At 34.3% G+C, this 14,775-nt stretch overlaps 1 protein-coding gene across 1 annotated transcript in view; it reads right to left on the bottom strand.

Annotated features, from left to right (window-relative positions):
* LOC308340393 (sodium channel protein type 3 subunit alpha-like) overlaps positions 1 to 14,775 on the bottom strand; it is a gene marked incomplete at both ends in the record, with an annotated part of 80,330 nt that overhangs the window by 44,364 nt on the left and 21,191 nt on the right. Inside the window, 3 exon segments of the mRNA XM_080799559.1 lie at positions 4,780 to 5,070; positions 12,973 to 13,179; positions 14,256 to 14,397. Coding sequence (XP_080655685.1) covers positions 4,780 to 5,070; positions 12,973 to 13,179; positions 14,256 to 14,397 — 640 coding nt within the window.

Raw genomic sequence — 14,775 nt, 5'->3', positions numbered from 1 at the left:
AAATTCAACACTAGATTAAAAAAGCAAGACGTATGTACATGACTTTACCGAAGAGGGTGATGTAGAAGACAGCTTATCCTTCTGATCTCACTTTAATTTTATTAAAAGGAACTGGATGATTCAGAACTTTTTTATTACATGTGTTCACAAATAAATTGAGCAAATGGTTTCTGGTACTAGAAAATGAAGATATAACATGAAATCCACTCTTTCACCTTTTGGATGAGTTTTAAACCAGCAGCATCAAATATCTCTATTCTAGCCTTGGTCATAGTTTTCAAAAATATCTCTATTCAGTCTGTGGAATCTTTGTTTACTGTCCTCTTTCTTAACAATGACAGACCCCATTACTCCCCCTGCTTAGACTCTCATGACCTCCCCCACCTGTCTTCATAGCCAGGGTTTTATATATATGTATACGTGTATGTATATATGTATATATACCTATATAGGTATATATATGTACACACACATATGCGTGCATATCCATATGACCACAGCAAATATTCCTGTACCTTCCCATTCTTCTTCCACATGTCAGTATACAAAGCCAAATAAAATAATTTTAGTGGGGAAAAAAACATAGAAAAGACAGACTCCATCAAATTTATTTTTGGATCCTCTGCCTAATTAGGTCATGCTGATTTTCTTAGGCCCCATTTTTAGCTTTATTTTTATGGCTTTTCCCAGACTGCAAAGGATCAGAATAATCGTTGTTGCCCTCTGTCATAGTGATGTTCTGGAAAGGTATTACTCATTAAGAAATGTGCTCTTGTTTTGGACTTAGTTAAAATATCTACAGGAACTATTATTCGTTTTCCAGCTTGTCCAACCTGAGACTGTGCCTTTGTAATACTCAGTTTGCACACAGTTGGCTACCCAATGTCAGAGAGTAGTTAGACTGATTTTCTAGTCAATCAAAGTGATCAAGAAATCAGATATCATGAAGACTTAAACTCAACCCCCAGTAATAAAGAATGGTAATGTTTTACTCTCCTTAGACTCAATTTTAATTATCAGTATAATACTGGCTACTAGCAGACTTGTGTTTCAAAACTTCAGTGTGTATTTTTAGTCCCAGGTTTTTTTGTTTGTTCGTTTGTTTTTTTTACTTGGGATTTAGTAAGTAGGGGATAGGACTCTGGAATCTAAATATTCAATACACATTCCGGGTTATTCTAATGCAGGTACTAGAAGAATCCTAACTTTGTCTTGCATTAATCCCTAGGACAATTTAGTGTAATCATCTTAGTATGCATATGTTCAGCGACTGTCTTTGGAAACTGAAAATCAGTCTGTATGATATTGGTTGAGAGTATATGGTATATGTGCATGTTTATAATGTATCTGGTACATGCCTTTAATTTGAATGTTTTTATGTTGGGGTGTTTTCAAAGGCATTCCAGAATTTTAAATTTATTTGAAACTTCTGTTCACTCTTTGGAAAGTATAATAATGGGTATGAGCACAGCTTTCAAGGCAACAGAGACCGAAAAAGAAGATAACAAAAATAGTATTCAGAGAAAATAAACCAAAAATAACACACTAGAAGATGCAGCAAAGTAGAGGAAATACCCACAGCTGTGGCAGCCCTTTCTCTAAGGAAAACAAGCTTTTATGCTTTAAGGACCAAAAGGCCATTTTTCTTTGCCTCAGGCATAGCAAAACATGAATCCCAGGTATCTTTATTTTTTATGTTTTGCCTTGTTCCAAGAAAGTAAATATGAACTTTCTCTCTTATAATTTTCATTAACAAAAAGGAAAACAGAAGTAATTAGGCCTGTAATACACAGTCCTGCACGTAAGGATTGAACTTGAAGTCAGTTGGGAAGAGTCCAGATGGAAGATGATGCAGAGAATGTAAAGATGTTCTAGTGGAAATACTCACTTAATAGAATTTCAAGTTAACTGTCTGTACCTGTCAGAATTTCCAATAAATCAACAACTATAACTGGTTATAGCAGCAAACCTTCTGGTTTAAAATAAATTGTCTTGGTGTGTCCAAACAACATAGCTAAAATCTTTGGAGGAGATTCACTTTGCATTGTACACCCTTAAGTACCTTTCCATGTTGTACTATGAACATGATTTATCTATTTGAAGATAAAATAATGAAGTAAATGTAAAACAACATTTAAAAATTTATATTAGTAGAGGGCAGCATTCCCATAATTTGTGGCCTTGACATTTTCAGAAGATAAATTTGTTTTAAATGCATGCCATGTCCATCTTATGCTTCCTATTCCTATGCTACCTTCATTGATTCTCTTTACTATCACAGAACCCTTTTTTGTTTATACAGCCAGAAATCGTATACTGCTTCTGGTATATTTTTGCTTGTGAGTTGTGTTAATGCTCCCTGTCTGTCTTTATTGGGATTTGTAAGTATCGATGTTCATAGGATCTTTCTTTTACTTTTGAAATATCTTCTATATCTGTGTATCTCTCCATTTATCTACCTACCTATTATCTATCCACAAATACTGTAAAATGAACTACATATAACATATGTATATACTGATTCTGTTTTTAGTATTACAACTCTGTCTGCCACCTAATTTCTCTCTGTTCTTGCATCTCTGTGGTTCACTCAACACAGGCCTCCCAGCTGCTCCTTCAGCATTTCAGGCCTACTGCTTTGCCAGGGCCTTACACTTGGCTCTTCCATGAGTCAGCGATACTCTTCAATGAGATAATCTCTTCCTTTGCCTCCTTACAAATCTTTGCTTAAATGTCTCCTTTACAAAGTGAAAACTTCCGAAACCACCCTATTTAAAATTTTTACATCCACTTAGTGCTCCTGATCCCCTTTTCATGATTTGCTTATTTTTTCCCATAGCACTTATCACCCTCTAACATAGTCTGTAACTTATTTATCTTATTTATTGTCTGTCTTCTTCTTTAGTATAAATTTCCATGAGGTTGGTGAATTGTATCCTTCTTTGGTTCACAAAGTATTTTCATTTTCTAGAACTACTTTTGCCACATAGTAGGTGTTCATTAAATATTTGTTGATTGACTGAATGAACTAATCCAATTTCTATTTGAGCATGGTAATGAAACAAGGATGGAAACAGTACTGGTTTAAAAAATATGCTTAAATATGCAAAATTTGCAAAATATGCAAAAATATAAGCTTATAAATATGCATATATAAATATTGCTACTGTGATACACCTTTGTGGTAAGTGCAACTACTCAAAAGTTTTTAGTTTCCCTCATTTGGAATCATTCATCAATTTTAACTTAATAAGAGCTTTACTATTTGTCACATAAGGTTTCTATATATTGCTTAATCTTTCACAACTCTTTAAGGTAGACATTATTACCCCCTTTTACAGAAATCTTGCAAAAATGCAAGTCACTTGAGCAGGGCCACAGAACTCACTTGGGAGTTGAGATATGAACACAAGCTTCTATGATGTCAGTCATTATGGTATATTGTCAAATACTCTTAATCCTAATGACTCCTATAGTCCTAATAATGCTAAAATATCAAGGTGACAAAAAAATCTGGTCAGAGAAACTAACTTGCCCAGTAGAGCTTCCAGTTAATCCCAAATGTGTTGTGTTTATTTAAACCATACTTTATATTTGTTTTATGCAAGATAATAATTGAACCTTTTGATATTGGCATTATCTGGAGGAAAATGGTTTTTATCTTTCAACTTCTCATGTGTACACATCTATTTTGTCCTACTATGAGAATTCAAGTTATTAATGTGAAGTTTATTTATTTTTTAAAATTTTATTTACATATTCAATACAAATGATAAACACTCATTGATACCTTGCATATATGCTCCTTCCTCCCAACCAAGAGCTAAACACTATGCTGAATTTGTGCTTATCACTCCAATTTTTAAAAAGGTTTTTGTTCTTTATAAAAAGGATATCATACCTCTTAGTTGATATATAGTTTTTTGCTTTATCTTAATTATATAGTATCCCTCAAAGCATTATTTTTAGGGTATAATTCTGACCCAGATTAATATGATTAGAAGAGTTAATAATTCATAGCACATGAAATTCTAGTGGAACCAAATAGTTTTCAAAGTCATAACTTTACTTATCACAGAGTTCATAATTATTTATTCTTTACATTATGTGACCCATAAAATGTATTAACAAACAGAGTTAAAACTATGTTCCAGCTTCGACTTGAAAATATGCTGAAGAACTATGTAGTTGGCATTAAGTCAGAGCAAAAATAGACTGTCTTCAGTTTAGGTCTCTTCCAAGAGCATTTAGGTGATCACTTCATTCTGATGTCTCTTAGCGTGACACCATGTCAGCATAATGGAGGCTTAATGACAGCATGGTTCACATATCAAAAGATCAAGGCAAAATCCAGAGACTTTTTTTTTTTAATTCATGCATATGTGGCAATTACAACTCAGATAATAAAGGCAGACAACCCATATGCAGAGATAATAAGTTCATTTGAGGTCTCAAAACGAAAAAGGTAAACAAGAGATTGCAAAACTCTCACTGAGTTCTGATAGCTAAGTTTTACTCCCCTCACCCCCCAAAAACTGAAAATTAAGAAACATGGTCTCAAAATAGTGTTGTTTAAAGCTGATTGCCTTAAAAGTTATTAATGGTTTAAAAGTCTCTTTTAAAGACAGCTTATGATACAAATTAAATAATCATGTTAAATGGTAGTTCCCTGTCCCTCATTTATACCACATATTATAAAAATATACCAAAATAATATACAGTAATGACAAAGCAATAGCAATGACAGAACAAACTGGAGCTTTTCGAAGAAAACCATACCTGATGAGGGGAGTAGAATTTCTTGTCACTAGTCAGTCGGTTTCCATCCATGGAGAAAAGGAAGCTTCTTCTTTTGACACTGTCCTCAGATTCAGATTTGGGAAACCTGTCTCCCTCTCCTTTGTTGTTTCCTTCAAAATGCTCCCTTTGTCGTCTTTTCTTCCTTCGGTTCCTCCACTCCTTAGCACTTTTAGAACTTAACTTCGATGCTTCTGAAGAACTTTCCAGGAGCTCTCCCAACCCACCTATTCCACTGAAATCTCTTGAAGCAGCTGATGCTGCTGCAACTGCCTGTTTAAGACAAAGCCAGGCACTGTTTACACTAACTACTTTTGGAAACAGTCGACTGTGGTACAAATGTTGTCATTAAGACTGTGAACAATAGGTAAACACTGTGCCTTCTGGTCACTTCATTGTGTCTTAGAGTTTACTTAATAACGACGATTTAAAACAGTATAAAGCAATATACTAACCTATGCATTAAGGCAAGAAAGTCTGGTTTAGCACATCTCTTGGAGAGGCTTAAAAAAGAAACAACTCTTTTGAGATTAGCTTCATTTTCAAGAAAAGTTGCTCTCTTAAAAATATCTTCTACATTTTAAAAACAAATGTTCTCTTAGTGGTGGTTGCTGGTCTGATTACTGTTCCAATTCCATCCCAACAACTGAGTGGTATTTTTTTCCTTCTAAATCTAGGTCTAAGACTTTCTCTTTTCCCTTTTTGTGAACTCAAAGAATTTAAAGTGTCTACTATTTTACTAGTAGATAGAAGTAGTGGGAATATATTGGCTCATTTGACCTCTTCTTCCATTTGAATTCCCTTAGTATTGTCATTCACATACCTGGGGTTATGTTAATCCCAGAGATGAACATGATTAATTTATTACATTGCATGTTTAGCTTTAATTTTTTTAATGTTTACAAAATATCTATTATTATTATAAATAACAAATGATTAACATGTCAATCAATAAGTACCTGAAATTATCATTTAAGGGATTATGAGATTTTCTTTAAATATTTTCTATTTATGTTTCCGCACTAAGTATATTTTATCATTTTGAGTTTTTGTATATACTGAAGAAACAACCATCTCTAAGGTGAAGCATGGCAAATTGTTTTGTAATGAATAGTATTTTTAGACTGGAAGTGATCTAACCATGACTAGAGGATATGAAACAGTGATATAGTTCCTATTAAAGCTGAGTTCTCATTAAACATATTCCTGTTTTTAAATATAATCATGGAAGTGAAAATGAATAAATTATGAGAATACTGTTTCAATTCTTTACATATGTCATTACTAAATACAGACAGCTCTAATTTATCTACCCACTTTATTTTCTCCACTAGATATATGTGAGGTAGGAATTTTGTCAAATGGGTTTGTACACATTATCTAGTATGTCACCTGACATAAAAAGTGTCCAGTGAATGTTTGGTGAATAAAGTTGAAAAAGGCATTATGCTGTCAATTGTCTCAAACACTGGGGTGGCGTTGGGGAAGAAGAAGACCTATATAGACTTGATTTTCAAGGTTTCATAAAAGACTCTGTGTCAGAATGGTCTGTATAACAGAAACATTTTAGGAAAGAAGATAAAACTATATATAATGAGCTTGACAACACATGCTTTTTGTTTTTTTCTTCCTGAGGAGAAGCAAACCCTCCACAGTAGCTTCCATTTCTGAATTTCATCTCAACTACAATTACAAAGGAAAAAAAAAGGTTTAGACTAAAGGTACTACAAATATAAATTCTCTAAGATTATTGTGATCCCAGAGATGGGAACCATAGTCTACATAAGTAATAAATATGTGTGTTGGGCTAAGCAATGTAAAATGTACATAAAACATAAAACAGATATTTGTTCATATTGAATACTATATTCAATTTAAGACTCAGTATAGGACTATGCCTAGCAATTAAATGGAACAGTAATTCAGAATTTGGGTATTTATGGAATTACATACAGTCATATAACCAGATTTTTTATTGAACTCTTGATTGTTAATATCATTTTTAATGTCAGTAATGGAAGATAAATATTAAAGGCCTTTTGTCAAATGTGGCTAATGTAAATATATATATAAAATAAAGTGAATAAATGAGGCACTTATTTGTAGCAAGTTAAATATAGTTGCTTAGTACTTAATACATAAAAAATACATAATATATAGCACTTACTGAAAGAATGAATATACATATATTTATTTTTATCCAAATAAAGTCCTTAATTCTTCTTTCTATTTTGTATACACATTAACACAATGCAATGCATAGTGTTAATCATTTATTGACTTGTTTGTAGTTAGAAACAAAGGAAGTGGTGGTAATATTCCTTTGCCATGATCCTGAAACTCTTGTTCATTTAAATCACTTCCGGAATTTGTTTTGCATAAGACGTGATTTCCCTACCTATTTTGGATAACAGTTCAAATAACTCAGAACTAAAGCATTTCTAAGGCAACAGTGGTAACCTCCCGACACAACACATTTTCTGTGTCACATATCAACTCAATCTGTCACTTGTTCCACTGCCAGTGATTTGCCAATTCCCTCAAAGGCAGATGTTTCCTGTCACCTCTTATGTCTGTACCTGTTTCTACCCATCTCTGTGACAAGGCCCATGTTCTGCTTACTTAGACTAAGAGTATTGCTTTTACTTGCTTGATGAATTCCTCTTTTCTAAAAAAAAAAAATTATTTATGTGACAGAGGGAGAGCACAAGCAGGGGGAGCAGCAGAGGGAGAGGGAGAAGCAGACTCCCCACTGAGCAGGGAGCTCAGTGCAGGGCTTGATCTCAGGACCCTGGGACCATGACCTAAGCTGAAGGCAGACCCTTAACTAACCGAGCCACTCAGAAGCCTCGTGATGAATTCCTCTTGTAACAAATAACAAATATATGCTTAATATTTACTCAAGGAATAACATTTAGTTCTCCTTATAACATTTCTGTGTGATTCAACATAAGCTCTATAACTCACTGTATTTGTGTGTCCTTAAGAAATAAATCCACATGACTGCTTCTAATTATACTTCACTTTAAACATAAATCCAGTTTAACAAACCTGTTCAAAATTACAAGACATTAACTATAATACCTGTTTCAGTTTTACTTCTAATTATATTGGCTCTCTTAAATGCCAATATTTCTAATTTTATCCCAAAGCTTACTATAAAATTCCTATCAGACCTATATATACTGCTATGGGATATGTTGTGTTAGGCCCCATTAATGAATTAAAGATCACAAATTAAATGCAAAACACGGTTGTGATGATTCAGTATAAAACATTTTTTTTGGTTGGGTTTTGTCTTCAGTTGTCCTTTAAAGTTATACTTGACTTCTGAGTTCACTGAGCTTACTGTTACTTTTTCATGTCTAAACAATGACTAGCCTTAGGAGGCCCTTCAACAGATACTAAATGAAAATGGAAGTGATGCTAGGCTTCATGAAGTCATTGGCTAGATGGTACCTTTGAAGAGAGACAGGTGGTTAGTAAGACGTAAATTATAGTGGAGCACCGATGATCTCATGGGTAGACTACATCTCCTTCTCTGTCTGCTTCCAACACCTTCCTCTCTTTCAATATTGGTTCCTTACTGGGCATTGTTACTTACTGTCTTACTGTGTTACTTACTGTGCTCTCAGTAAGGAGGTAAAATTGGATTGGTATTGTGTCATCTCAGTCCAAATTAAAACACTGGGATCAGTCACCCTAGGATCAGTGTAAATTTTTGTACATAGGCAGCTAAAGCTGAGCCAAATCATGATTTGATCATTGGAATTCAATAATTGACTTTTAAGTGAAAAGAATGTACATTTTTTAGTTGACCTAATTAGGATATAGATAATTAGATTCTTTAAACTTCTAATAGACATTGTGCATTTTTACTTCTAAATTTAAAAGCTTCTACTCTTTTAATTGATGCTATATTTTACCCTAAAGTGGCTGAATTTCAGAATATATTCCTACTCCTGTACTAGAGTATTTTTCAAGCACATTGCTGTTTCTTTTTATAATTGATAATAGAATAATCCAATGCTTTAAAATACATTTATATACAACCTACAAATATTATTTCCCATATTTATTTAAAACTTTGAAATAAATAATTAGTCCTGTAAATAGTCCTGTAAATAGCTAATAGTGTTTTATTTATAGTGATCTGAAATAAACTTTTAAGTACTTGCAATATAGTAGAACTTTCTGCCGAACATGAGGTGTATTTTATGAGGTTTTTAAGTATCACCAAACGTATTTAAATCTTTCCTTGTAAAATCACTAAAATATAACCATGATACTACTCCGTACCCAGTGGTAAGATGAAAATAGCAAAGCCAGTATGTTTCACAAATGCTAAGAATATGGTTGGGCTGGGTAACCAGCTTAACAATTCATTGTCAAATCCCTGTCTCACCAAAAAAATGCCTCAGAAAAAGAAGGACTTAATACTATATGTTGTGCATCTTAAGAGTAACTCAGAATTGGGGTGCCTGGGTGGCTCAGTGGGTTAAAGCCTCTGCCTTCGGCTTAGGTCATGATCCCAGGGTCCTGGGATCAAGCCCCATGTAGGGCTCTCTGCTCGGCGGGGAGCCTGCTTCTTCCTTTCTCTCTGCCTGTCTCTCTGCCTACTTGTGATCTCTATCTGTCAAATAAATAAACAAAATCTTAAAAAAAAAAAAAAGAGTAACTCAGAATTATTAAAAACTTAAATTTTAACTCTACCCATTGAATCTATAAATCTACTGTCATTCAAATAATGCTTTAAATGACCTGTCCATCTGAAAAAAAAATCATTATCAAAAAGTCACTATGGGGGCACCTGGGTGGCTCAGTGGGTTAAAGCCTCTGCCTTCGGCTCAGGTCATGGTCCCAGGGTCCTGGGATCGAACCCCACATCGGGCTCCCTGCTCAGTGGGGAGCCTGCCTCCACCTCTCTCTCTCTCTGCCTGCTTCTCTGCCTACTTGTAATCTGTCTGTCAAACAAATAAATAAAATTTTTTAAAAAAGTCACTATGTACAAAAGTTATTTGGACTACTACTTCTGGCTGACATAGATTTGCTCTCCGTCCTGAAACAACCACTAAAATGGACAAAATGTATGTAACACTGGTTTTGAAGACACCTCATTAATGGGGCACTGGGTAGAGTGTTCAAAAGCATCTTCACTCAGTGGTAGGGAACAGTGAGCCTTAGACTAGATGCTCTACAAGTCCTACCTAATAAATCTTCAAAGGTTTCAAGATGGAAAAGGATCAAGCTGTTTTTAAGTAATGTAACTAATGTCCCCAAATAAGGATTAAGAATCTTTATAGGAAGACAAACATATCCAGCACTCCAAAAAGGTAAAACTAACAGTGTCTGGAATTCAACTGAAAATTGTCAGGAATGAAAAAGAAGAACAAGAAGAACAAGAAGAACAAGAAGGAGGAGGAGGAGGAGGAAGAAAGAAAGAAAGAAAGAAAAAAAGAAAGAAAGAAAGAAAGGAAAAGAAAAGAAAAGAAAAGATCAGGAACATATGACCAGTAATGAAGAAAAAATTTAAAACTGATCAAGATCTGACACAGATGTTAGAATTAGAAGAAAAGGGCTTTAAGGACTTTAAATAGTTACTATATTGTGTATGTTCAAAATATTAGAGACATGGGGAATATAAAAGAGATACAGGTCAAGGTTTTAGAGATGAAAATTACAAAAACTGAGATGAAAAAACACACTTTATGGGATTAGTGGTATAGCAGACACTACAGAAGAAAACATGATAAACTTGAAGACATAGCAATGGAAACTAATGGAACTGATATTGACAAGGTGACTCTGGAAGTCCCATGAAGCTGCAAAGGACTTAGAATAGTTAACACAGCTTTGGGAAAAAAAAAAATTGGAGAGCTATAATGTCTGATTTCAAGATTTATTAAATAGCTATAGTAATAAAGAGAATGTGCATTCCTGTAAAGAGAAACAAATCATTTGAAAAGAATAGAATCTAGAAATAGTCCTATTCACATCTGGACAACTTTTTTTGACAAGGTACAGAGGCAATTTAGTGGAGAAAGAATATTTTGTTCAACAAATGGTGCTACCCTAGTCAGAATGGCTAAAATTTACAAGTCAGGAAATGACAGGTGTTGGTGAGGATGCAGAGAAAGGGGAACCCTCTTACACTCTTGGTGAGAATGCAAGCTGGTGCAGCCACTCTGGAGAACAGTATGGAGGTTCCTCAAAAAGTTGGAAATAGAACTACCCTACAACCCAGCAATTGCACTCCTAGGTATTTACCCCAAAGATACAAATGCAGTGATCTGAAGGGGCACTCCCCAATGTTTATAGCAGTGATGTCCACAATAGCCAAACTCTGGAAAGAGCCCAGATGTCCATATACAGATGAATGGATAAAGAAAATGTGGTATGTATATATAATGCAATACTACTCAGCCATCAAAAAAAAAAAAAAAGAAAAAGAAAGAAAGAAAGAAAGAAAGAAAGAAAGAAAGAAAGAAAGAAAGAAAAAGAAAGAAAGAAAGAAATCTTGCCATTTCCAAGTGGGTGGAACTAGAGGGTATTATGCTAGTGAAAATGTCAGTCAGAGAAAGACAATTATCATGTGATCTCACTGATATGTGGAGTTTAGGATCATAGGGGAAGAGAGGAAAAAATAAAACAAGATGAAATCAGAGAGGGAGACAAACCATAAGAAACTCTTAATCATAGGAAACAGACTGAAGGTTGCTAGAGGGGAGGGGGGTAAGGGAATGGGGTGATTGGGTGATGGACTTTAAGTAGGGCATGTGATGTAATGAGCACTGGGTATTATATAAGGCTGATGCATCACTGACCTATACCTCTGAAACCAATAATACATTATATGTTAATTAATTGAATTTAAATTAAAAAAAGAAAAACAACAGCAAGAAAAACAAAAGGTGCTGTAGTAATTAGATATCCATATGCAAAAGAAAAAAATCTCAACATATAAATTACAACTTACACAAAAATTAACATAAGATAGGTCATTGACCTAAGTATAAAACATGAAACTATAAAGCTCCTAGGAATAAGAATAGGAAGTCTTGATGATGTAGATTTGGCAAAAATATCTTAGACACAACACCAAAAGCATGACCAAACAAACAAAAAACTTGGTAAAGTATACTTCATCCAGATTTAACTTTTATCTAAAAATTATATTAGAATGAAAAGATAAGTTACAGATTAGGAGAAAATATCTGCAAAGCATATATATCATTAAGGACTAAAGGACTTATTCCCAGGATATATAAAGACTGCTTGAAACTCAAGAAAACAAAAGCCCAGTTTAAAAAACAAATGGGCAAAAGATTTAAACAACCACTTCACAGTAGAAGCTACACAGATAGAAAATAAGAACGTGAAAATATGCTCAACATCATTCGTCATTAAGAAAATGCAGAATAAAATGATGAGGTACTTAGTAGAATGGCTAATAAGGCTAACCATAACCAAGTACTGGTAAAAATGTAGAGAAACTCTTACTACCATGTATCATATTTTACTGTCTTCCCATGACTTTCACCTATTTATTTATTTATTTTCCTTTTAAGCAGATACTATTCTGTCTCTTCCCTCAAGACATGGATGGCCCATTAACCATGCCCTGAGTTCAAATAACCTATCAATATTAATGAGAATTTAAAGTTGTCATTTAATGCAAATGCTTTCCTGATATCCTGATAGGGGCTGTAGCAAATACCTTTTATGCTGCAGAAAACCCAAAGAGTGGTTAAGAATAGGTATACATAAAGTTTTCTTATTAATATTTGAGATAAATTAAATTCAGAATAAAACCTTAAATATTATAATTAGGGGTGAAACATGAGTAGTTGGAAATATCAGTTATGTATCTTTTCACATTAAACTGAATGTCAGATTCTCCCCTCAGGTTTCATGATACACTTTCATAGTCTGCCTTATCCTGAATGTGTTTTCTACCCCAAAGTAACTTCTTTATATATAATGTCAAAAAATTCCTTTGATTTCAACTTCAGAAACAATTTTAGGTTTGAATAGCTTTCTCTTATTTCTAATGACAGTGCTTGTATACCAAATTAAAAGCTGGTTCCAGTTTGACCTCTATGCTACAACAATATTCTTAAGACTTGCAGTAGTAATAACAATACTAATAAAACTTTGCTTATTATCACTCAGTACCTGAGCTTCTTCCTGTTGCTTTTTAAGTTGTTCCAGCATTTGCTGAAATTCAGCCTCTTTCTGTTCTGCTTCTTCCAAGGTGGCCTGATTCTGTTCTTCATAGGCCATGGCCACCACAGCCAGGATCAAATTCACCAAGTAGAAAGATCCCAAGAAAATCACCAGGACAAAAAATATCATGTATGTTTTTCCAGCAGCACGTAACGTCTAGGGAAACAAAGGATAATTTCATGAGTATTTTCTATAATGTCCCCAAATAAAGATTTGATTTCCGTAATTAGATAGTGAGGAGGTGAATACTTTTTAGCATCCAGTGTATTTTGGCCAAGATTTGTTTGGTATTAAAGTGAACACATGTAAGTGCACACGTGCACACACGCATACACACAAATAATATTTAAATTATCTGAGGCTTCACTATAGTGTCATTTGATGCAAACATACACTTTTCAAATGAGTATATGTTGGATATATATATGCAAAACCTCACTAAAATCTTAGAGTCCATAATGGGGGGCACTATTAACAAACAAGAACACTATCTTTAATTCCTTTCCATAGAGTTCTCTTTCCGTGGCAGCCTATTCTCTACATCATCTAGAGATAACATCTTTCTTTCCCCCTTTTCTAGCTCCAATTAGCCATGGGTTTAACTTGAAATTTTTTATATAATTGATTTTTAAAATATTTTCACATGCTCTTTTTATAACTACAACTAGATTATGAACTAAAGCCTTGAACAATCTTGGCATCATCCATTCTTCCTAGCAGAATGTCCTTCATATAAAAAGTTTTTATTGTACCATGTACTGACTGAATGATCAGTTGGGATTATAGGCATACATGCTTTGTACTGGACTCTCCTCTGTATTCTACAGTGTTATTAACAATATTGATACTTGTAGGTTCATATATGTTCATAAAATTAAATCTCATATATGTTAATTTGAACCTTATGCTGTGGTCTGAATGCTTGTGTCTCCCCAAAATTGCTAAGTTGAAAATCTAATGCCCAGTATGATAGAAGGTGGGGCCTTTGGGAGGTGATTAGATGGTGAAGATGGAGCTGTCATGAATGGGATTAGCCCTTTCTACGCAGGTGATGACATAGCAAGATGACAGCTTATGAACTAAAAAGGGGCTTTTGCCTGAATGAAGCTGGGCTGGCATCTTGATCTTAAACTTCCCAGTCTCCAGAACTGTAAGCAATACACTTCTGTTATTTATAAGCTATCCAGGCTGTGGTATATTGTTGTAGCAGCGCTAATGGACAAGACACTTACCAGTTGGTAAAGGTTCTCCCAGTAGTCTTGAGTCATGAGTCGAAATAGGGACAAGAAAGCCCAACTAAAGGTATCAAAGCTTGTGTATCCATAGTTGGGGTTTCGACCAGCTTTCACACAGATATATCCTTCTGGACACTGGCTATAAGAGAGAGAAATGGTGCTAGTGTCAGGTTGGCAATTACAGCTACTTCAATCGATGTTGATTTATAGGAATTGTCAAAACCCAGGGTTGCTGTCTATGATGGGTTTTCTCGCCTTCACTTCCAGAGCACTTTAGGAATTGGTTACAGTGATACTGTTATTAGATGAAATTTATTAGGAAAACCGATAGAAAACTGGGATGCAAGGAGTCAGATTTGCAGACATTTAGAATGGCAAAGAGGCAGCAACACATACTTTTGCCTCTGAGATCATCAGTGCTCTGCTCTTTACAAAGTTGCAAGAATCAATAATTTAAAAGGAAAGGCCAGGAAACAAAGGATAGGGAACCACTTAATGAGCTATTTCAGTAGGCACT

Source organism: Martes martes (genome assembly GCF_963455335.1).
Source record: "Martes martes genome assembly, chromosome: 3".
Lineage (NCBI taxonomy): Eukaryota > Metazoa > Chordata > Mammalia > Carnivora > Mustelidae > Martes > Martes martes.
This window is presented reverse-complemented; position numbering and strand designations above follow the sequence as displayed.